The sequence below is a fragment of the Micropterus salmoides genome, unplaced genomic scaffold, assembly GCF_014851395.1.
Source record: "Micropterus salmoides isolate LMB-PRFRI ecotype aquatic unplaced genomic scaffold, ASM1485139v1 Ms_hic_scaffold_10, whole genome shotgun sequence".
In the NCBI taxonomy this organism is placed as follows: Eukaryota; Metazoa; Chordata; class Actinopteri; order Centrarchiformes; family Centrarchidae; genus Micropterus; species Micropterus salmoides.
In genome coordinates this window covers 20,477,799-20,502,170 of record NW_024040041.1, presented here as the reverse complement: position 1 = coordinate 20,502,170, position 24,372 = coordinate 20,477,799, and the positions used below count along the sequence as shown (strand labels likewise).

Genomic DNA, 24,372 nt, shown 5'->3' with positions numbered 1-24,372 from the left:
ACGGGGTCACCTCAGGGGTGTGTCCTCTCACCACTCCTCTATATTCTTTATACTGATGATTGCCGCAGCCAGCATGAAAACAGACACATTTTAAAATTTGTAGATGATTCTGCTATTGTTAGTCTCCTCTACTCCCAGGTGATCATGCTCCTGTTGTTGATGATTTTGTGCTCTGGTGTGATCAATTAAATTATCAATTAAATGCACAAAAGACAAAGGATATGCTGATTGATTTTAGGCATAAGTCATCAACTCCTCAGAACACTACCATCAATGGGCAGATGGTGGGATTCGTAGAAACATACAAGTATCTTGGCAGTCTGATCGACAATAAGTTGAACTTTAATTCCAGCACTGAGATGCTCTGCAAAAAAAGGCCAACAAAGACTGTTTTGCCTTCGTAAACTGTCAACGTTTCATGTCAATAAGAGTACATCGAGACTGTATGAACATTTTCGGTAATTTGCTGGTATGGTAATCTCACTGTCAAGGCCAAAACTGCCCTTTCCAATATAGTGAAAGTCAGCAGTAAAATTCTAGGTGTCCAGCAGTGTAGCCTCTCTGACCTGTACAACAGACAGGTAGTTAGGAAGGCCAAATCAATTATTTCTGCACCTACCCCCTTCATTTGGAGTTTCAGATACTACCTTCTGGTTTTCGGTTTAGATTACCCCCGGTAAAGAGCAATATATACAGGGACTCAATCATTCCAACTGCCATCTCCTTTCTAAACTCAGTCCGGATAAGTAGATAAATATAACAATTAAATAGTGATGGGGTTGTTATAACATGAATAGTACTGATGTTGATGATGTTCTTGATGTGATGGTGTTTGTTGTGGAAATGTTCCCTGTATTGCACTCTATTGTTGCTATATTGTTTTTTGATGATGAACATTGTCGGATGTTTCTTTTTAACATATGGCTGTCGAATCGGAGACCTATTTATTTATTTCTATTTTCAGAAATGGAGCACCTTATTCTGTAGCACTTTAGCACTTAGGCCTATCTATCTTCTCAATCCTCTGTTGTACAACCAGTCTGTAACATTTTAGTATTTTATGTATTTTGGTCTTGTATCTATGTCTGTCCTGTGTCCATGTCTTACTGCAGAACCAAATAAACAAATAAAGTTTAAGTAAGTAAGTTTAATTAAGTGAGTAAAACAACATAAAGCAATGCTATAACTTTAATGGCCACAATCCAGTTTTAAATATATAGGCAACAAATCTCTCTCTCTCTCTCTGTATTATACCCAAATGCCCTTTTCAAAACAGTATACAGTTTGTGGTTGATGACCGCAGGGCTAAGCTGTCAATCATCACAAAATTAGGTCAAACTCACGCTACATGTGAAAAACATTTAATGCTTTACTCTTACAACCAAAGTGCTCTGAATTTACAACACTTTCTTGTTCCAAATCCCCTAAGCAATCTGGCATTTTAACTTATTTAACTTTTTCTTCTTGACTCCTGATTTAAGATAAATAAAAGCCTATTTGGGACAATAACAGTCTAGTGGTAAACTGAGCTTACCACTAAGTTATTTTACTAATTTTACATTTCACAATTACCATACATCAGTAAAAATATAACTCTCCTTACGCTCTGAACTGATGCAATTACCTCAACTGCCAAAACAACTGTATGAAACGTGTTCTGAATTTGGAAGAAACAACGCATACAAAAATCAGTTTTACCAAAAACTTCAGTGAAATTACAAAAAACCCTAATACCATTTAGAAAATAAGCCATCATTTGCCATTTTCAACAGGAATCAAGTAAATATAAGAGTCCATCCAGCGTTGTACTGTCACACTGCAGATAGTCGTCACTCGTCCTCTTCTACTTCAAGGTCCCTCAGTTTTTTCATGGCCTTTAAGGGAAAAAAATTAAGTGGATAAGTTAACACATTGTGTCATTAAGACAAAAACGCATGAGAAAATTTCTTTTCACATACCTGTTTAAAAATCTGGACACCAATATAGTTCTTTGCCATGTCTCTCAGGTTGGACTTTCCACCCACCTTGCATCTGACATAGCCATACAGGTTGGCCCATTGTAAAATCAAGCCCATGATTACTACAGCCTGTGGGGCAAAAAAAAAAAGATCACAAGCAGAAAAGAGACTTGAACTAACAATTTGAAGCTAATTCAACAGAGACGAAACTGCTATACACTGAACTGACCAGCCATTTAATCTTCAGCGAGAAGATGGTACTGAACACGAAAATGACCCAGAAAATGGGGCACACGATGAGTCCGAGCCAGAAGATCCGTGAATCAGCACTGCCCGCCGTGTTCAGACTGTGTGTCTGCTAAGAAAAGTAAACAAGATGTAATTTCATCAACAAAAGTGTTACAGCCCATGAAAATGTAGGTGTGGTTTCCCCATTGTGCTATATGACCTTTCTATGGAATGAACAACTATTCTGTTACACTATTGTCTAAAAGGGTCATGCAGCTACATTACTATAAAAAGGCAAATGTTACGTTAGCATTGAAATTGTAGATGTGCCATATTTTCTGGAATACAGTCACCTCGTTGTTACTTTGTGTATCGCAGAATTTCCTGACATCTCCATTACATTCCCAGACATCTATGATTGCTCACTGTCAAGGTCACGTTTAATTGTAACATTGATACGTGATGAGGCTGTTTAGCTTACAAAGGATGTTTTTACTCTAGCTTGTTGCGTGTCTCCGTAAGAAACCTGCTTTGTTAAGAAACTACTACCTTCTTTGACTCAAATACCCAATGGCTTTTTCCATCTTCGTCCACTTGATTCCACCACCGAAGGCCCACCAACAATCTGCCAGATACATTCTGCGGGGGAGGGGAAGGAAATCCGTCCATAAATAAAAACCTGGTGCATTGATTTGATTTTTTCATCAACAACAAACACTTAACATATTTGTCCCAATATTCACAAAAAGACAAGCAACCACAGATTCAATCTAACAAAACAAAACTTCAAAAATAAAGAGTGTGTAATTAGACTTACAATGTTTGGAAAATCTATCGACAACAATTTGAATAATTCAATAATTGTCTTTTCATTTCAAGCAAAAATGCCAAACATTCTCTTTAATTTGAGGATTTGATGCTTATTTTGTCACGTGACTGTAAGACGAATATAGTTGGGTTTGGGATGTGGGTCGTACAAACTATCAAAAGCAGGACATTTTTCTTGTTATTTTGACAATTTTTAAACTAAATGATTCATTGATAAAATAACCAGTAATGAAAATAATCGCTATAGCTGCAGCCCTTCATGTATAAAACTGAAGCACGACACAGTGGAGTGTGGTACTATGGTTAAACTATAACCTGAACCGCTCACCTTGACAGTCCAGAAGTCACATGACAGCAGGAGGATGATGGTGACCATACAGGCAATGAAACGACTGCTGAAGGTGTCACACAGTAAGTAGACCAGGATGGCACTTGTTCGGAAGAAGAGATGGAAGAATGATGCCAGCGGATGTCTGAAACACAGCTTGTCATATTATTCTTTCCAGATAGCCTGAAGTTAAAACAAAACATTTGGTCAGCACTCGTTCTCTCATGTCAGCCGATCAACTGCTCCTAGGTGAGCCAAAAACGAAGCACAAGCTCAGAGGGGACCCTGCCTTTGCTGTGGCAGCTCCCAAAGTGTGGAAGGATCTACCTCTGTCCATTAGACAGGCTTCTTCGCTGTCTGATTTTAAATCTCCTCTTAAAAGCCACCTCTTTTCCTTGGCCTTTGACACTTGAAGTTGACATGTTGAATTAATTGTTTTTTCTTGTATGGTTGTTTTGTCCTTATTTGCATTTCATAACTCCTGTGAGCTATGTCATGTTTGTTAGTTATTTTTCAGTACAGCCCTCTGTGCCAGCTTTGGTTGTTTTTAAAGTGCTCTATAAATACATTTTGATTGATTGATTGATAGAGGAAAAGTTACCTAGGATACTTAGTTATTAATCACCTAATTTTGGACTTTTTTGGCTTCATGTGATCGTCATCTTCACCAAAAAGAGGAGCGTCTTGGGAGTCCTGAAAACACATTAGAAGGTTCATGCTAATGCTGCACACACAGACCGAGCCAAATATCTGTTTCCACGGATTAGTTTGTCATTTAAATCTGAAAAAGTCATGAATAGCCTCTTCAACTCTAAAATGTCGACTCAGACAATACTTTATTATTACTACTGTTAGGCCTACTGATTCTATGTAGCCCAAATCACATAAACAAATTTATGATCGTTCACCTGTCTCTGCATTTTGACCACGGATGATTTTGACGGTCCGGGATGTGGGCTATTTCCTGGTGACGTGGTTGTAAACAAAACCGTGTGCTAAGGACCCCAAGGAAGTGTGGCTTTAAGTTTGCCTGACTCAAAGGTAAGCGTATACAGTAGGCCATGTAAAGGCTCGATTAGAAAACGTGTAGCTCAAATCGAGCAATCTGATTGGTTCATAGTAGTGATATAATGAGCGGGTATGACGTCGAATTCCTTTGCACAGATCCAGGTGTCACTGCGTGACAAACAGGGTTCGAGTTATAATCTGAGCTTCATGGGGGTCTCACGCCCCAGTTACACCTGGTATTAAAATGGCATCGGAAACAGATCTGATAGGTTACAGATCGCATTTTACCGACGGAGATGAATAAATAAATAAAAAATGAGAGAGGGAGAGAAACTCCCCTATTTACTGGGAGAAATGCCCAAATGTGAAATAATTGCTGCAAAATATGTCTCCTCATGCCATGAAGAGAGGACAACCAGTGGAAACTCAGACTGATAAATACTTTTAATTTTCAAATTATTATTATTTTGATTGTTTGATATTTTAGTAATTGTTTTGTTTTTACATTTGATACTGATTTCTTGATTGAATTTATTTCTTATTCTTATTCTTATTCTTATTATTATTATTTAATCAATTAATCATTTTTTGTCTATTAATACACACACATACACACACACACACACACACACACACACACACACACACATTTATGGTATTATCTATTTATTTTATTTTAATGTTTAATATATTATTATAATAACACACACACATTACTGTTTCATTTATTTTAGCCAAAGTCTGCAGAAATGCGGACTTACAAAAAGGGCTCAAAATGTCCGCTAGAGAACCTTGCGCTCTTGACGATTCGACAGTGGGACAGCCCTGAGCCCTCACGGACTTCCCTGGTGTAACACCAGAATCTGTGACCTATCAGATTCTGTGACTACACCCAAACGATGATGTTTTCCTATGTCTGTCGGGGTATCAACAGTTAGTGAAAGCTGTAGTTTATACTGTTTATTAGCACTTCTGTGTACTTGTGTGACTGTGACTCATACCAATGTTCGTACACAAAGTGCTGTCCAACAGCTGTCTGTGGACGTGTTGCTACAGTGTTTAGTGTGAGTAAATACCGCACAATGCGGTTTTTTTTTTAGTCAACCAGCATATCAATAGCGAACCTGGCTAGTTGTAAACAAATAGCTGGCCAAGCGGGTTTTTCCGACTTGTTAAATGGAACGCCGTCAACTCGGGTGTGACGACATTCAACATCTCAACAGATAATCTGGAAATGAATGCAGAAAACTGCAAAATTCAAGAACTTAACAAATAATTAATGATTTATTATTATTGTTCTTTTTTTTATTCTGCATTAGTATAAAAATGTTGATTAATTTTCTGTCTGTTGACTAATCAATAACTTGACTAATTGTTTGATGTCTAATCTGTTTTAACGTAGGCCTAGATGTAGCTCTTTCAAAATACTTTTACTATAGTTTTACTACTACAAGAACTAAAAATAATAATTAGTGACAATGAATCATTATTTTATTCAGCTTATTGAATTGTTTGCTGTTATTTTCTGCATACAGAGTATGAAGCATGAAATGAGTCATACAATTAATTATTTTTTTAATTTCTGAAAATAAAATCTTTAATTTACAATATCACATATACAGGGTGTGATGAGAGACATCACGATGATTACCTTTACATAGAAATAAAGTATCAGGCTAAAGCAAAACAAGCTACAATTTATGCAAAGTGGCTTTATAACGTCAAAACAGCACATCACATCATTATGCTCCTGTAGCGTTATGAGGTCAGAAAAACCTCAAACAGACTGGCGACTGAATGCATGCGGTAAAAGATGCCAAAAGGAAGTCCAACATTCACAACAGCGGCCCACGTGCTGAATTTGTAAAATTCAATTTCAGTGCTGTGGTCAAACTGGGGACGAGCACCGAATGCCGGCATGATCCACAGCTGTTGAAGAAAGAAACAAGAAAACAGGCTGAGTATTTATTGAATTTTAAACAGTGAATTTGAGAGTGTGAGGAGAAGTAGTACTCACTATGATGTTGCTCAGCAGCAGAAATGCACAGACCTCCTTCAACACTCGTCTCTTCCACGACAGTCTGTGCTCAGCTGTGTGGTCGTGCAGGTTGTGCGCTGTGGGTACTGGGCTGGGCTTTGTGTCCATTTCTGATCCTTCACTGCTTTTCAGATCTGTGCTTGGCTCCTGCACATATGGATTCGCAACCACAGTGATGGGGTGCACCTCGTGGAAGGGCTCCCGATGCAGACCTTCGATGATGAAAAAGTTCTGCAGGCCGAGTTGGATCACCATGAGGACAGCCCAAGACAGGCTGAGCCTGTTCAGGTAGCCTTTGGCTCCAGTTGCAACCGTGGCTACGATGGTGAAATAGCTGATGATGAACTGTCCCAGTGAGGCTCCCACCAGCAGCCCCACATCCAGGCTGCGTGTGGGGTTTTTCTCCAATACATGCTCCCTGTGGTCCACCTTGTAGATGACACAGCCGATCACAGTGAAGACAGACATCAGGGCTACTATCACTATATTCATGATAAAGTGCATCATCACTGCGTTGTCTTTATTGTTTTTGTCATTATTGACTTTCTGAATTTCCATCTCATATAATATGAAGGTTACCAGACCCGCCACCACCAAGAGAACTCCTGCCACTGGACCGAGAAACACATCTTTCACATGGAATTTGGCGCGGGGGTGGTGGCTGTGTTCGACTACTACTCTACCAACATTTTTCCACAAGACGTAGGCCATGGTAGAGGCAAAAAGACTGTACTCTATGTTGAAGGGATACAAGTAGTAGTAGGCCTCCTTGAAGATGCTACACGAAGAGTGGCTGCACTTGCAATTTTGGTCTCCATAATCCGCTGTAAGACACGACAGGGCACAGGTTGAGAGAAGTGTTATTTGATCACCATTTCTACTTTGATTCCGTTATCTGCTTTAATTACCTTTGTTAATGTACATGCTTCGTCCAGAAAGTTTAGTGGTGTTGCTCGGATAGCTGGGAATCAATGTTTGGTGGAAGGACTCCTCCATGACCTCTGTCATCCACACAATTAGATTTGTGGAGAGGGTGAGCATCATGCCACAGCTAAATAAAAGACAAGAGGAAATAATGATCATAGACACAAAACACTTAATAATCTGCCTTACCCATAATGTCAGATTTTAATGTCATATTTATATGAGTGTAACATTTTAATTTACTCACCACCACATAACAATAGTCTTTTTTAACCACAACTAGTGTGTTACAATAATCAATTAGTCAGTTGGCAGAAAAATAATCTGCAACAATTCTGATAATCGATAAGGCACAATGCTTAGCTTCAGCAAATGTGAATATTTGCTGGTTTTCCTCTATAGTAAGTAAACTGAATGCTTCAAATGTGACAAAACAAACAATCCAAACACGTCAACTTGGGCTATGGGAAATTATGATAGGCCTAAAGCTGATGATACACGGAGCAACTTTTAGAGCAATAGTTCTGGCAATGTTGTCGTCAAAAGTAGGCTAATGAGTAAAGAGTAGGCTACTACCGTAATCCCCTTCCCCCACCACTCCGCCACCCGCCCCGCCCCGCCGCTGTCCGTTCAAAACAGAGTCAGACTTGCCACCAGCGAGATTGCCCAGCAACATTGCTCAAAAAGTTGCCCCATGTATCATCAGCTTAAATTTAAAAAAAATATTTTCTCAAATTCTATCAACCAAACGATTATTTGATTAATCAAGGAAATGATCAGCTGATGAATCTATGAGGGAAATTATCTTAGTTTCAGCCCTATTACAGTTTACTTTGACACAACTAATATAATTGCACACAAGGTCTACAAATGAAGAGAAAGATCAGATTTTGGCAGTGAAGCAACAACATTACTGTGGCAGCAGCTTTAGTCTGAAAAGAGTCCCCAACATATCGTATTTACAAAGACCACGACATATTCTTTTTAAAGGAAATACATGAATTACCTACCGTGTAACATTCTTTTGTAGCTGGACACAGTCCTTGGCATGGACCCACAAAAAGTATGTCTGTAAATTGATTGCACAAGTGTACTTATATTTAGCATTAAATAAGTCTTCAGTGAATTTCTAATTTCTTTATTTGTATTATTCGTATTTGGCATATTATGGCCTTTTACCTGCACGAGAGTAAAAACAAGTTGCATCACAGGGAATACCACTTTAACAGCGGACTCGCAGTGGAGGTAGCCCACATAGCTGCATATCTTGAAAAGGTCCATGATAATACTGAGGAGTCCAAAAATCACAAGTCCTCCTGAATAAGCAGGGACATATAGGGAGAAATCATAAAACTGCTCTATTAATAAAGAAAAACTTGGTTATAAAGCAAACGCAACATTTACTCACCCCTGAGCCATACAGGTCCGGCATGGCCATCCTTGTAAACCACAGCGTTTTCTTTCCTGGCCATGTAGATGGTATAATAAAGCATCCAGATGGAGGTCAGAAGGAGGAGGATGATGACGACAACCTGCAGCTCAGCGATGGTGATGTCTGCATTGTTGTAGGCAGTGCCGCTAACCAAGGCACAGCCGAGGATCAAAATGTTTACACAAATGATCCCAGACACCACCCATCCCCAGTTTCGACCCCGCTCCCTCACGACTCCACCGGAAGAGATGTTCAGGTCAGGTTCACCTGTGCTCCCCGCTTGACCCGGCCCGTTGATGTTGTTGGATAGGTGAGCCTCCTCTCTCTCCCTGTCTTTCGCCATCATCCTGCATGGTTCACAGGCATTGCCATCGTTCAAACAGCTGCACGGAAAGCCAGTGTTCAGACACATGGTCCCTCTCTCAAAGATCTATTGGCAAATGAGTTCTGTGCTGCACCTGGTTCCAAATAAGACATTGCAGGTTTAACAGCTACACCCAATAGGCTCCCTTTAAAGATAGATCCCGCCCAACTGATAGGCCTATCTGTTGAAATTAAGTGGTTCCCTGTTGGTGCTAGACAAAAGAGCAGGTTCAAATCAACAAATGGGATTTCATTTCCTCCTCTTCTGGCTCTGGTTTTGGCAAGTGATGAGTCAGTGAATCTACATTAAACCTCTCCATCTCTGATCTAATCAGGAATAACACAGGTCTAACACCGACATGAAAATGTAAAACACATATTTTATCGATGACAAAATTAAGCTCTTACGACAATTTGACAAAGCAGTGACCTTCTAAAAATGAAGGAAAAAAGAGTTCAGGGTACCTGTAAGCCTACCTGATGTAGTGTGATCCTGAGAAGCAGCCTGAACAGTCACAGCTTTTATATGCCGTCAAAGACACGGGGGTTTACTGTTCAAAGAGTCATAAATGTCAATAAATCTGTTATGAACACCATATGATTACTAAACACAGGTTGTTTTGCACAAAATATTCGTGTAAAGATCAAAAGATGGTTCCAGGAAAAACTCACAAAATCCAAAATACGAGAAACTGGTTCCTTTTCTAATAAAAAAGCTTCTTTTTTTTATTTACAAACTGTATTTAATTTGATTTCTGTTGTTATTGTAATTTAAATAGTATATACACAACAGATTTTTAAATTAGGAAAAACAAAACCGCAGGTGACATTATGATCAAAACCATTTTCATGGTCTTTTTGTATGTTTAAATACTTTTGAGGCCATGGATCCAGTTGTATTTGTCTTGTCCATTTCTGCTGAACACCTGCACCTATGCCTCACAATCCAAGCCCCATCAAAATTCCCTAAATAGGCGTAGCATTTGTCTTTTTGATTTATTGCTTTGAGTTTCAGTTCTTTAATCCTATTCATGACTCAGTGAAGAGATGTGTGTCTGTCTATACATGAAAAGCCTGGCCACTGTTCTTTTTGTGGATGTTTCAATTGTGTATTCTGTCTAATAACTTTAGTGCTTGCGGCTGATACACAGTATACCCTTTTTTAGGGTGGGGCTGAGAGCAGAGGTGTTTTTTTTCTTGCATCACTCCATGGTATTCATGAAATCTGTCAGAACAATGGTTTATTCAAAAGAATGATAATGACACCAGCGTGACTCTGATTCTTCTCTCCTGTAGCCTACGTGTGATTTAAAATGAGACATCTTCAGCATTTTCTCAAGTGTCTGTAACCTACAATCTTCATTCCCCCAACAAGTTTTTGCAACTCTTCAACTTTAGTGTAGTGGAAGATATTGTCTTGAAGATTATTCCTGCGTGATGAATGAGTTTGAAAGAATAGAGGAAGGTTTGCAGAAATGTTTTAAGATTTAATAAAATAAAAATGTATATATGTATTGTTAATTGATGTACATGGGACAGTGTGAGATAAAAAAAAAATTTATCTCGTATTTGTCTCTTGCAGTGCCTTCAGCCATAAATGGTAGGCTACAGCCTATGCTTATAGTAAACTACACTCAGTATCCAGTTTTATAAGTACACCCATCTAAAACGAAGTCAAATTCACTATACTTAAAAAACCTCAACTTGGCATCATTCACCTTGTCTACCCCAGACTTGCAGTGTGTTCATTCTGGGGGGATTTGTTGTTCGGACCACCTCGGCCACCGGGAGCACTGTTAGGTGCGCGCCGTGTCGTCCCTGGATACCACCGATGCACTCTGTCTGTAGCTCCTCCTGACCAGGAGCCACTGGCTGAGAAACGGCTGGGAAAATTGGCACTTGAGCCGATCCAACAGATCTTCTCCCACTATATCGCCGCTTGACGACTACGATGATGATGGTGATGGTGTTGATGAAACAGAATGGAGTCGAGCAGGGTGGATTAATACTGCACCATGAATGACAGGTACCACAAGGCGGCCCGGGATGGCTACTTGGACCTGCTGAAGGAGGCGACTAGGAAGGATCTCAACGCGCCGGATGAAGATGGCATGACACCAACGTTATGGGCTGCTTATCACGGTAACCTGGAGGCTCTGCGGCTGATCGTGGCGAGGGGGTGGGTAGAAAGCATTGGTCTCTGTATGACTTTCGTGCGCAATATAGGCTACACTAGGAAATTTACTCATATGTCCATCAGTCAATCGTCTCAGGCAATAAAACATTTTCAGAGCAAAAGTGAAGTATTTAATCATTCTCCCTTCTTATTCCAAACTTTTTTCAGTGTCAGATTAGCCAAACAATTACCCCATATGATCTTTTTTCATATACCCCTCCATCCAAATTGTAAAGGCAGTTTTTGTATACAACCAACCATACGTCCAACTACTTAAGTGACATATCAAGTACATCATTCACAATGCAGGGTGCAGCAATTATTATATAAGATACCCAGGGGAGAGGATAGGCTGTGACATAACTACTACCAACAAAATAATCTTTGCTCCTGGCTAAGAAGCCTTTAACCAATACAACCTGTTTGGTAACTAGTTGGCCAGGTCTGAAAAATGTTGGGGGAGTAACTGAAAACTATTTCTGCAATAGCAGGACAAAAAAAAACAACTCACATGCTATAAACAAGCCTATATCCAACTGTTTTTATTTCATTAATATATTCTACATTTTAAGATGAAAGAAAGCTTTGTGAGCTACATTCATAAAACTTTTAAAGTGATTAAACTTTCACCAAATATTTTCATTGCTTTGTAGTATGATCATCATCTGAAAGCCACATGCTGTGATTAATACCAATACTCAAAGCCACATAAGACTATGGACTGCATTAAATGTATCACGTCATGATGACACCACTCAAAGTCAAATGATTGCAGGGGCACCTTTCCTGAAAGCACCTGTACATGAGATGAGTCATTGAGAAATAACTCCTATTGATCAATTACTCTGCAGTCTTTCATCCAGTCACATTATTTTCTGTATAACAACTAACATCTCTGTTGGCCCATAAAAACCAACTGTTATGCAAAAGGCAGCATTTTGTTTATTATGTAGAGGCCCTATAGCGTAGTATTACATGTGTTAATTGTGTTATTAAGTCCCCACAGGAAAAGAATTTAATGAAAATGACTTAGCAAATTAAAGTAAATAGGGTCATTTTAGGAAGCTGCATCTTGGCATAAATGCTAGCCTTCAACAAAGAGTGCAAATGTGATTGGTAGGTCATGCATGGGCAGGAGCAGACAACAGTCTATTTCTCATCTTTTCTGGCTGACCTGGTTTGCTTGTCAGCCAGAAAAATGGACCCATTATGAATCTGCTTAATTGTGTAAATTATGTGAGAGGCTTACTGTAAAAGTGAGACTGCATCTTTTATCAGTATTTAGGTTATTGAATGCAACATATCAGAAAAGTTAAGGACTTCTTCTAGGCAACAAAGGCAAAAAACACTTCTAGTGCTACTTGATAATACTAAATTCACTGTTTCCCACGCGATAAGTGTAAACATTTAGGCATTTAGCTGCCAAGGACATAGTATTCCTCTATTGATAGCAGAAAACATAAACCACTGATTGACATGAGGTACTAAAATGAAACATTAATAGATGCCACAATGTTTCACAGAGACACTGAACTAGTGAGACCTGGGGATATAATGATGATAGGTTTATTACTGCTTGACAGTTTCATGGGAAAGATGCCATGCAGTGCTATATTTGGCAAGTATATTGCACTAGGTGGTCAGCAGTAACATCAAGCTGTCAGAGGAAGACACAAACAGCCCATAATGTGATAAAGAGCAGGGGAAGCATGTGGGCAGACCTATTACTGCTTCAGTCAGCATTTTACTTGGACAGACATAAATTATGACATCGTTATGGCATAAAGCTATTAGATGGTTGCTCGCTGCCTATAACAAGCATATTGTATATTCGTAAGGTGATAAATATTTCATCTCAAAGTAAAACTTGAACAATGTCTGTTTAACTTTGGACCTCAATTTATAGCATTTTATGTTCCTTCATCTACTTCAGTGCAGGTTTAACAGTGTAATTCCTTTGTTTCATCATTGTTTTATTGTCTGGACTGTCCATCATGCACAGTGATGACAACCATTCCCCTACTTTTGAACTCAAGCAACAATTGTTCCTAAAACCTTTTCTTTGTGAGCATTTAAACCCAATCCTGTTGAGACAAGAAGGGCAGGGGGCTGAAATCAGAGTGTGACTTTGCTAATCGCTGCCCAGGTTGGTTCTTGCAGATCTGACACACCCTGTGAAAACCTAACAACGGAATCTATCAATAATACATTGGCACCACAACAGCAGCTTCACATCCATCGTATCAAATGTTCAGCAGTCTGTACGTGGCTACATTGGAAGACAGGGACAAGACAGATCAGAAAACATGTACATTCAAGTGTTTGACGCCAATCAGAGGACTCTGAACTGAAGTAAATGCAGAAAGTTTGAATTAAAATGGTATTACCATTACTTAGTTGTGGTGGCCACAAAGAAGCTGTATATCATAATAAATAAATCCTGTTTTTGCTCGAACGTTATTGATTATCGCTAAGATGCTTAGCAGAATTCTTGTTTGAAAAAAATCAATAATAATAATAATAATCAATAATGAGCAAACAAATTAGCTTTCATAGAGTTGCATACCAAGCTTATAATGGGAAAGAAACCTCCACATCATCCAACCAGCTGTAATACTGTATGTTTTGACTTTTTGACATGAATTCAGCATGATGTTTATGTATAGTTGTGCTTTTTGAGTCAGGTGCAACCTATGTGGCCTCCCTTGAAACCAGATACAGGTAGTGTAGCATTGCTGCCAGCAAAACCTGTGATCATATTACAGACCAACAGTAACAGCACAAAGGTAACCCTAAGGTCATTAGGACTGTCAGCCAATGCTTATATTATGCTTATATTTTTAGTCATGGCCCCTGCATGATAGGAAATTCATTTTGAAGGAATCAGACCATCCATTTTGCCAATTGGTCAAAGCCTTGAAAAAATGTTGCCGACTGAAGATCTGGTGTTGGTTTTCTAAAAGACAAATATGGTGTTTAGAATATAAAGTATTAAATAAGGCCCCATTAACAAACCACAAATGGCAGGTCAGTGCTGAAAACATGATCAAAAAATCACATGCTTACTCATGAGTAAGTCATCAAAACAGAAGACCAAGAAGGCAACCTGTCTCCATAACAATAACATAACAGTCTGTGCAAGAAATTAAAATTTCTTGTAAGTATATCTGGTACGAGTTCTCTGAATCAAAAGGTGGTATCTAACATATTTTTGATGGCCCACAGTGGAAACCCTGACAAGTGTGACATATGGGGGAACACGCCACTCCACCTGGCAGCTGCCAATGGTCACCACAACTGCCTTTTCTTCCTGGTGTCTTTCGGTGCCAACATATGGTGCTTAGACAACGACTACCACACGCCGTTGGACATGGCTGCCACAAAGAATCACATGGATTGCGTCCGCTACCTGGATTCCATTGCTGCCAAGCAGACAGGCCTCAACCCCAAGCTAGTCAACAAGCTGAAGGACCGGGCGTTTCGTGAGGCTGAGCGTCGCATCAAAGAGTTTGTGAAGATGCAGAAGAAGCACCACAAACGCATGGAGCGGAGGTTTCACAAGGACACTTCTGAGGCTTCTGTGTCAGACGTCATGAGCTTTTCTAGTTACACCAGCAGCTCTATAAGCCACAAGCTGCGCGGTTTAAATGCAGCCACCGTCAGTGTGCCATATTCTCAGGTCAGGATTTTTATATGTCTATTCTTAAGGACCGAGTTTGTTTAATTTGCATTTAATAGTTGCATTGTTCTGTTTGCAAGTAGACAGAGTTTTCCTCTTAACTTCATGACTTAACAAAGCTAAGCTAAATGCCAACATGGTCACAGTGACAATGCTAACCTTTGCTAATTAGCACTAAACACAAGTTACAACTGAGGCTGGAAGGAATGTTACTAGTTTTGTAAGTATTTAGCCATAAACCAAAGTATTAAACAAATGGAAAATTGGCCAGAGGATGGTGATAGAAGAAAAGTGAGGGGATTACCAAAGTTTTTAGAATTATTCATCTGAGGACCATGAAAGTCTATACAAAATACCATTGAAATCCATCTAATAGTTGTCAAGATATGTCACTAAAACCAAGAATGTCAACCCCATGGTGGTTCTAGAGGAAAGGTCATGGATCACCATGGTCACAAGGGTTTGTTGTGCAGCCTTGTGTTGTATAATGATAAATAAATTACCATGATCCTTATAGGATTCATCATCTGTGGACCATGAATGTCCATGCAGTAGTGGTAACAATACAAGTGGTGGACTGACCACCGATACTGCCATTCCTAGCACACTAACATGGCTAAAAAGCATTGACATGAAGTGTAGCCAGTGGCTTCTAAAAAATATGAATCTATCTCTGTAAAATTAGTCGCTAGCAATGTTTGGAAAGTGTAACCCTTACATTTGTGATTGTGCCTAATTGCTTTATTATACATGTCCTGTTAGGCTACTCTTCATGCCACAAATCGAGGGAAGACAAAGATTCAGAAGAAGCTAGAGAAGAGGAAACAAGGAGATGGGACTTTTAAAATCTACGAGGATGGGAGGAAGAGTGTGCGCTCCCTCTCCGGACTTCAGCTGGGCAACGATGTCATGTTTGTCAAACAGGGGACTTCCATCAACCCGAAGGAACGCAGCCGCCGCAACATCCGTGACATGTTTCCCAGAGACAATTACGATGCCATTTCACGTGCCATGAGCGAGCCGGACCTCCATAGAGCCGATGTGGACTATTCTGAGATCAGCACTGATTCAGGACATGATTCCCTTTTCAACCGGCCTGGTCTGGGCACCATGGTCTTTAGGAGGAACTATGTGAGTGGGGGGATGTTTGACCTTGGTGGTCGGGACGACACTAGTGTGGACCAATCAGGCAATAATGTGCGTTTACGCAGTCGACTGCAGCAATACCCGAGTGCAGATGAAGACAGCATCGGCAGTGCACGGAGCCTGCAGGAGAGGAACGTGGAGGAGCTGCCCTGGGAAGATGTTGAATTAGGGCTAGACGATGATGATGAGCCTGACACAAGCCCTCTGGAGGTCTTCCTCGCCACACAGAGCATGATTGAGTTTTTCTCCATCTTCAAGAGGGAGAAGATCGATCTCGAAGCGCTGTTGCTGTGCTCTGACCGTGACCTTAAGAGTATCCATATCCCCTTAGGACCAAGGAAAAAAATCTTAGATGCCTGCAAGAGACGGCTGGAGACCATAGAGGACCCAGACTGCATCGAGGACACAGAACTGTGAGTGATGACACTTTTAGTTATAATGTGGATTAAGGAAAAATTTGGGAATATTTAGTTTTGTTATATTGTCTGTGTACTCCAGCTCAATTCCTCTTTAGTTACAAACTGAGGTTTCGTCTCTTGTCTTCATTCTGTCCTGCAGATAATAAAAGTTGTTGTAGATGGTCCTCCTGCTGTATGCTCATCCAGTCTTAAAGGTCAGTGGAGCATTGTGGAGTGAATGTCACATTTGGACGAGAAGGATGTAATGATTTACCTAACCTGGTAACTCGATGACAACAAAGCAGAAAGGACACTGTCAAGATGAATATGTCAAGCAAGAAGAGATGAGTGTGACATAAATTCTTAATAGGGTTCTTTTACAGTTTGTTGTTAGCCTCAGTAGGATCACTGAAAATTTCTCTGTAAGTTGGTTGGAGTCCCCAGCACTGCATGGTTTAACAAACTGAAAGACAATTATCAGAGTGCAGTGCTGTGCAGTGTCATTGCATGCCATGTTGCATAGAGAACAGAGAGCTTATTGTGGGGTCTGTGTCCCCTTAACGTGAACAGAGAGCTGATTGTGGGGTCTGTGTCCCCTTAATGTGTTTGCCCCTGTGGGGTAATCCTACCACCTCATGTGCCTCCATTGCTTGTGCCTGTGCATTTGCTTAAAAGTATATTTTGTCATAAATACTTTTGGGATTACTGTTTCAATTACATTTTGACCCAGAGCCACTCAACGGTTTCCTGTAAATCTGTAAATGTTTACATACAACAAGCCATGTCAGTACAAGTGTAGCTCACTGTCAATGCAGGCCAATGTTCACTTAGATTACTGTTCTGATTTACTGTAGTATTGTATACTATGTGAAAACAGTATAGATAACTTTAAAATAGACAATATACTAACATGTTCTATATTTCGCATGTTCAGTCCATAAACTAGGAGATAAACCTTTGTAAATCACTCATGTTAGTCTTCCAACTGTCTTGAGTAGTTTTTGGTAACACTTTACATTACAGCTTGGTGATAACATTGTTACAGTGGGGTAATCATTTTTGTTGTTATAAAAAAAACAACAACCATGTAATTACAAAGTAATTAACAGGTCATAGTTTGGTAATAACAATAAGTGTATCTAATATTAGAATGAAATTTATGTTACAGGGTAATAGATGGTTTTCTGTGCAACGTCATCACAGATATGTGCGCACAACTAGGGGAGAGAAAGCAGAACTCTGTCTTTGCGGTATATCAGTCTATACGACATATCTAGCATCACTGTTGGGCAAGTTACTCAGAAATTATAATAAGTTACTTTTTACTTATTACTTCCTTAAAAAGTAATACTTTTACTTTACTTATCACTGGGTATTTCAACCACCCCCATCCCATCCATAAAAATGACGGAAAACCTGTTCAGCAGCTCAGTTTAGAAATGAATCCACTTTCCTGGAACAATAATTAACCTTAGGAGTCAACAACAAGCCGAACTGAAAACACTGCAGCCTTTCAGACCAGATGCTGTACAGTAGCACAGTATTAAATATTAAAGTCTCTCCTGACTTTTCAGAGTGATAGTGAGGGGAGAGATATTACATGAAAATAGTACAGTACAAAATTCAAGAGCAGGGTGCTTTTGACAAAGCATCTGCCACAATGTTTTCGGAGCCCTTAATGTGGCGGATATCCAAACAATAGGACTGTAAAAAACTGAAAAGAATTACATTTCTTTGAGTAGAAACTCACGGGTCGTTCGTCCACTGTTGTCACACTGAAACAAAACAGCACCTGAACCTACATCACTTGCATCCATGTGCAGCTTGAAGGGTTGGTCCATGTATGGAGCTGCAAGAACAGGAGGTGAGCAAAGAACAGATTTAACATTTTCAAATGCTTGTTGACAAGAAGCTGACCAAATGTACTTAGCTTTTCCTTTTAGCAGATCTGTCAAAGGTGATACCACAGTTGAAAAGTTTTTACAGAAACTGCGATAGTAACCCACCCAGTATCCCAGAAACCGCTGGAGTTCCTTTGTAGTTGTGGGCACTGGATACTGCTCAATTGCAGTCACTTTAGCCCTTACCGGCCGCACGTTCCCCTGCCCTACTACCTTACCAAGGTATGTGACGGTAGCCATAGCAAACTAACATTTTGCCAAGTTAACTGTCAGCCAGACATTCAAACAGCTTCTTGATACGAACCATAGACTGTAAAAATGGATGTAGTATCCGTGACATCACCTGTTGGTTTCTGAAGAGTGCCTTGTTTGCTGCTCTGATATAAGTCTAGTTTAAACACAGAAGAATGTGGGCACATCCAAACCATCCTGTGGGTAAGTGCTCAAACAAAGAATGATCTGCACAGAGTAATTATGAATCCCACAAGTTGTTTTTTATTGTGACCTTGCAAACTCTGAGGTCTCAGATCTGATCGAATGCACATGTAGTAAACAGGTGAGTCTATACAATGTAAACCACACAAGACCTTCTCAGAGGTTGCAATAAATGACACCTGGTACAGGGCTTCAAAACTATTCAGCGTGCAGATAATTATTTTGTTTTTCACAACAACTTCTCAGTCAATGTCACATTTGTCTCTTAAGGAAATATCAAAATAAAACAGTATATAACATCAACCTTTCGTTTTTTACTTTCTACTAACATGTTAGCCTATAAATAACATCTTACTATTTTCATTTACAGCTGTTAACTATAATATATTGGTCAGATCACACTATAAAAAAAATTAAAATATGAAACTGATGATGAATGAAGAATGATTTTATTATGTATAATCAGTTTGATACACTTTTTAGTCTTCCTAATACAAAAGCAATAGTTTAGCTGAAGAGCTGGAAGCTGGAGCTGTTCTCTCCTGAAGAGCTGGAAACAGCTAATCACATCTGGAGGGTTCTGCAATCAACTCCTCTGGCACCTGTAAAGACAACAATGGGTAGACAGTTAAGCAGCTTCTTCCAAAGAGCCATAAAGCTACTAAACTCTGAGATAGCCTCAGCATGAAAACCTCTCTGGCATGTGACAGTAATTAGGGGTGGCAATGTGAAATACACTGTTTACTAATATGTGCAATATACGGTTTTCTGCTGGACACTGTGCAATAATTACTACTCGAGTCAGATCTTATTGAACGTTTATTATAAGGATCTTATTTGATATTTCTTATTGAACTGTACTATCTTTTTAGGCAAATTCTAATCCACCACACAAACTCAGAGGAGGCTCTCACACACAATTTCTCACCTTAACTAAACCATCCAAAAACCATCGCCCTAGTTTCAGCCCAGCTACCTGTCTGCAGGCATAGCCCGCATTATATGCTGACAAAAAAGGTGGATGCAAATCTCTGCAGGTAGCCTACAACAGCTGTTCTGCCGAATTATGCATCCACCTCTTAAGCTCCTGATCAAACGCAGTTATCACCTCAGAGTGTTTGCTGAATCTCAAGGAATGCTACATCTACTAAGTGTAATAACTTATTGATGACTATAAACTGCCTTTAATATGTATTTCTAATCAATCATCCCCACTGATGAACCACACAAAGAATAGTATTAGTTTTAAACAGTAACGTTATACTTGGAGGTGCACGGCTCTCCTTGGGAGAGACAGCTAGCTCAAATTGTGGCATCAGTGCTCCTCAGTATGACAGTTTCAGGCAGAACTCCGCAGCCGCTCCCCCCTCAGCTCTCTGCCTTTAAACCCTTCATGTCCATCGGGATCAGGTGCAGCCATTTATAATAGTATCTGACTAGTATCTAACTGAGCAGTGATTCCGTTACAGGACGTAGCTAAATCTCACATTGCCCATTAGTAAAAGTTACAGTCAGCTAACAGAGCTCGAGCCTTACTTACATCTTCACACAGACGCCTTTTCTTCAAAGCATTATCACCCCAATGTCTAACACTAAGGTTACATTTTGGCTTCTCTCTTCTTGCTGACTTGTCTTTGACTCATTAAAAGCTGCGGTTAGAACACAATAACTTGCTTACTTACACTAACTTAGCAGCTTGGGGCTGCTCGTATCTGGCTAATTAGCATAACGAGCAAACGTTAAGCTAACAAGCTATATCCCGACAGCGATACCTGTGAAATGTTAACACATAAATAAAATACAGGAATTTCACTCACCAAGTAGAACACGGATTTCCTGGAGGTTCTCTCTCCAATGAACTGCACAGCCTGCCATTATTCATCCGGTATCTGTATGTAGCAATGTCCAAAAGGCTCCAACAGACTGAGCCTCAGAGCTCCGTGTGGCTGAGTGAGGCTAGCAGATGGCGGACCGAGTGCTAGCAGTGGCAGTGACTAAAGGTGCCTGTCAATCAAAGCGGCCACACCCCTAATAATGCAGAACTTTTTAAACAGGTGAGTTATAAAAAAATTCACCCCCCTCACAGTTGTCATGAAAGGGCAAAATTAGCAATATGCACTAAAACCATTTTTTGAACCAGGCTGTAAACATGTTTTATTCTGCTGTAAAGTTGGGCATTTTAACATGGGAGTTAATGGAGATTGACTCCCTTCTGCAGCCAGCCTCAAGTGGCCACTTGATGAATTGCAGTGTCAGATGCTTCCGTATTGGCTTCAGGCGGGAGACCGGAAGTTTGCCACTTGATACAAACCAAATGTTCTTCCCACGTATCACTATAGATCACAACATCGTCCAGATACACAGCACATCCTTCCAGCCCAGACACAACCATATTCATAAGGTGCTGGAATTTTGCCGGTGCATTACGTAACCCAAAACTCATCACAGTATAGGAAAAAAGACCAAAAGGCATAACAAAAGCAGAAATCTCCCTTGCTCCCTTGGAAAGAGGTACTTGCCAATATCCCTTTAATAAGTCGAATTTACTCACGAACTGAGCCAAGCCGACTTGATCAACACAATCTTCCATACGTGGCAGTGGATACGCATCTGGTTTTGTGAACCCATTTATCTTGCGATAGTCTGTACAAAACCTGGGACTTTTATCTAATTTATTCTCAAGCATGTATTTTGCCTCCGTGTCCATCACCTTTCGCTTTTCCTCTTACACTCAGTAAAAAACGCGGGCGGATTGGGTGCGCTGCACCTACATCAACATCATGTTCCGTTAGATGTGTACGACTGGGTGTATCATTGAACAAACAAAGATAACTGTTAACAAGAACCAGCTCAACGTACCTCTCCTCATACATACGTCCAAACAAAGCCTCTAGATTCTGCAATGTCTCAGAATTCTTTAACCGGCCACGCAACATACTCTCATCAGGCGGTGTAACTCAGTCATCCTCCTGTACAGAGAAACAATTCGTAATATTCCCCAATGTTGCAACCACTGAAACTGATTTCAAAGCGTCTTTCTGCTCCCTGCCACGCAACTCAGAAACCTGTAATTGACGAGCATAATAGGGTTTCAGAAGATTTACAACAGGTTGTAAACAACAGGTAGTTTTGTTCTGAAACCTGTGAATGGACCACCGAACTTAGCCTGAAACGGTGAACTGACAAGTGGACACAAAGCAAGAACCTGATCACCAGGACTAAACTGGCAATGCTCGCCTTTACGATCATACAGGCGCTTCATTTTCCCTTATGAGGAGGTCAGCTTCTCTGCAGCCATCTCCCCAGCAGCATCCAACTGGTGCCGGAAACCATTAACATAGTCAACACAGTCAACACAGAGCATAAATGAAAAACCCCAGTATCTCTCAAAATTTTTACCGGTACGGTGACATCATTCCACACTAGCGACACACAGTCATCAGACACAAAATCTGAGAAGTCTGAGTCCTCCAAGCTCCACTTCTCTCCAGCATCCACCTGCTGACAGGGAGGAAATGACAGGACTGACATGTTTAACAGAAGCAGCAAATGCAAAAGGCTTAACCGGCAGGCTACTGTTTCCACGCCTAACACTAGTCCTAGGACAATCAGCCTTCCAGTGTCCCCTGCCTCTGCAGAAGTTAAATTTTTTGGTCAAGTCAAACTGTATCTGTCCCCGTGTAGTCCGTTCTGGCCTACCCAAGGGACCAGTTCCTTCCTCCCATTTACCTGTTGAATAAAACTTACTGCTATCTCTCCTGTAACCAACATTATCCCGAGCAAGGTGGTCACGGTTACACCTATGTGCGATCACATACTGATCTGCCAGTCTAGCGGCTTCTGCAGCAGTCTTCACCTCATGTTCATTGATATAAACAGCAATGTGGTTGGGAACAGAATTGTCACACTGAGAAAAAAAAAATTGAGCAAATCTCTCCTGACATTTGACCTCATGCTACTGTTTTGCACATGCATTTCTAAAGCCAAGGTATAAAGTAAATGAATGCTCACTCCTTAGTACACCAAACATGTAATTGATTGAGTTCCTACTTATGCATATTTTAACTAATATGCACTCTTTGAATGTAATCATGTTTTATTATACAGTGCCCGTTACACTTCTTCCAAGACTTTGGTGTGACTTTGGTGTGTGCAGAAAATAAGTGATGGCATCTTCAACCCTTGTGATAACGCTTGCATGCTGCTCTGAGACTCGCAAAAGACGTGTCAGTCAAGTTGTGCTGTAGATAAGATAAGATATTCCTTTATTGATCCCCCATAGGGGAAATTCAAGTTGCACAGAAGTTCAAGCACAGCAGCACAGGGGAATGTAGTGCAAAGAGTGAAAGAAAGTATAAAACACAATTAAAGTAGAATTAATAATCAAATAAAAATATATACACTGTGTAAAATCAAAATAGAATACGGTATCCACTGTGTACATCTGTACATGTGATAAGTTTCCGTGGTATTGTGCATTTGCAAAAAAAGAGTTGCGCTTGTCAGTTTAGGGGTCTCTATCAGTGGAGATGTGAGATGCTGGGTGCTGTGGCTTTGTGGAGTCTAATGGCTTATGGCACAAAGGAGCCTTATAAGCGGTCTGAGGCCCAGGGCTGGATTAATCTTTGGCTGAAGGTGCTCTGGAGCTGCTTCAGCTCAGCATGAGAGGATGAGAGGGGTTCTCCATGATGGCTTTCAGCTTCCCACCCATCCTCATCTCAGTCACTGCCTCCACACTGTCAAACTCCATCCCCACCACTGAGCTGTTCTTCTTCACTAGCTTGCTCAGTTTGTTGGCGCCACAAGTCCCGATGCCACCTCTGCGGCATACCACAGTGGAGAAGATGACACTACTACTGCTACATGAGAAGTAGAACATCTGTTACAGCTGGGTGCACACATTGAAGGACCTGAGCCTCTTGGGAAGGAAGAACAGCCTGTTCTGCCCTTTCCTGTAGAGTGCCTCAGTGTTGTCAGTCCAGACCAGTTTGCTATTGAGATTCACCCCCAGGAACGTGTAGGTGTATCTTCTCTATTCCCTACCGTTTATTACAGTCATTGTCTGAAAGCTCTGCTCGTAATATTGTTATCAGACAGAAACACTTTCAGACTCTCCCATATGAGTCTATTAGCAGCTCTGTATTTATTCATTCATTTGTCTTACTGGTGACAGAATCCAGACACAAACTGTTTTCCTTTCAATATAATTGCTGAAATAAAGTTTAAACCCAGCTTTGCCAGAGTAAAATCAGTAAACAAGCCAAGTCATTCACTCAGACAGAATAAAACTGAGGATGTTCATTGTCATTTCCTCTCCTCTTCTCTGTAATCTTAAGCATAGACTGTATATAATAAGTGAAAGTAGTCATCGTAATATCATCAGTTGGTTTGTGGACTGCCGTTTTGAAGCCTCGAGTTTGGCCGATAGAGCACCGCCATGTTGAGTTTTTGCAACCAGCGGCACCGGACGTGACCATATTTGGATGAGACAGTGGAGCTGACGGCCGTGTGTGGGGCTGGCTAGCTTGCT

The 24,372-nt window shown here is 40.4% G+C and overlaps 3 protein-coding genes across 5 annotated transcripts; 1 reads left to right on the top strand and 2 right to left on the bottom strand.

Moving 5' to 3' along the window:
* Positions 1-1,132: 1,132 nt before the first annotated feature.
* On the bottom strand, positions 1,133-4,388 carry LOC119890425 (Golgi apparatus membrane protein TVP23 homolog B-like). Of its 2 annotated transcripts, XM_038701713.1 has the most exons (7): positions 4,251-4,388; positions 3,968-4,035; positions 3,343-3,487; positions 2,736-2,825; positions 2,188-2,316; positions 1,959-2,087; positions 1,133-1,874 (listed from the first exon to the last, which is right to left on the bottom strand). In XM_038701713.1, the coding sequence occupies exons 1-7, from the start codon at positions 4,260-4,262 to the stop codon at positions 1,830-1,832; spliced, it is 618 nt and encodes a 205-aa protein (XP_038557641.1). In that variant the 5' UTR covers positions 4,263-4,388; the 3' UTR covers positions 1,133-1,829. The 2 variants fall into 2 exon arrangements, with proteins under 2 accessions (XP_038557641.1, XP_038557633.1); XM_038701705.1 differs by lacking the exon at positions 4,251-4,388 and having other exon boundaries at positions 2,188-2,313; positions 3,968-4,074.
* Positions 4,389-5,866: 1,478 nt separating this feature from the next.
* Positions 5,867-9,608, bottom strand: otop2 (otopetrin 2). 2 transcript variants are annotated; one of them, XM_038701693.1, is made up of 7 exons: positions 9,585-9,608; positions 8,721-9,202; positions 8,492-8,628; positions 8,323-8,381; positions 7,297-7,439; positions 6,368-7,212; positions 5,867-6,279 (listed from the first exon to the last, which is right to left on the bottom strand). In XM_038701693.1, exons 2-7 carry the CDS (start codon positions 9,154-9,156, stop codon positions 6,109-6,111), a joined length of 1,791 nt encoding a protein of 596 aa, XP_038557621.1. In that variant the 5' UTR covers positions 9,157-9,202; positions 9,585-9,608; the 3' UTR covers positions 5,867-6,108. The 2 variants fall into 2 exon arrangements, with proteins under 2 accessions (XP_038557621.1, XP_038557614.1); XM_038701686.1 differs by having other exon boundaries at positions 9,573-9,595.
* A 1,234-nt stretch (positions 9,609-10,842) lies between these two features.
* On the top strand, positions 10,843-16,525 carry ush1ga (Usher syndrome 1Ga (autosomal recessive)). The gene is made up of 3 exons (XM_038701672.1): positions 10,843-11,286; positions 14,509-14,962; positions 15,725-16,525. The coding sequence occupies exons 1-3, from the start codon at positions 11,123-11,125 to the stop codon at positions 16,523-16,525; spliced, it is 1,419 nt and encodes a 472-aa protein (XP_038557600.1). The 5' UTR covers positions 10,843-11,122.
* The last annotated feature ends 7,847 nt before the right edge of the window (positions 16,526-24,372 follow it).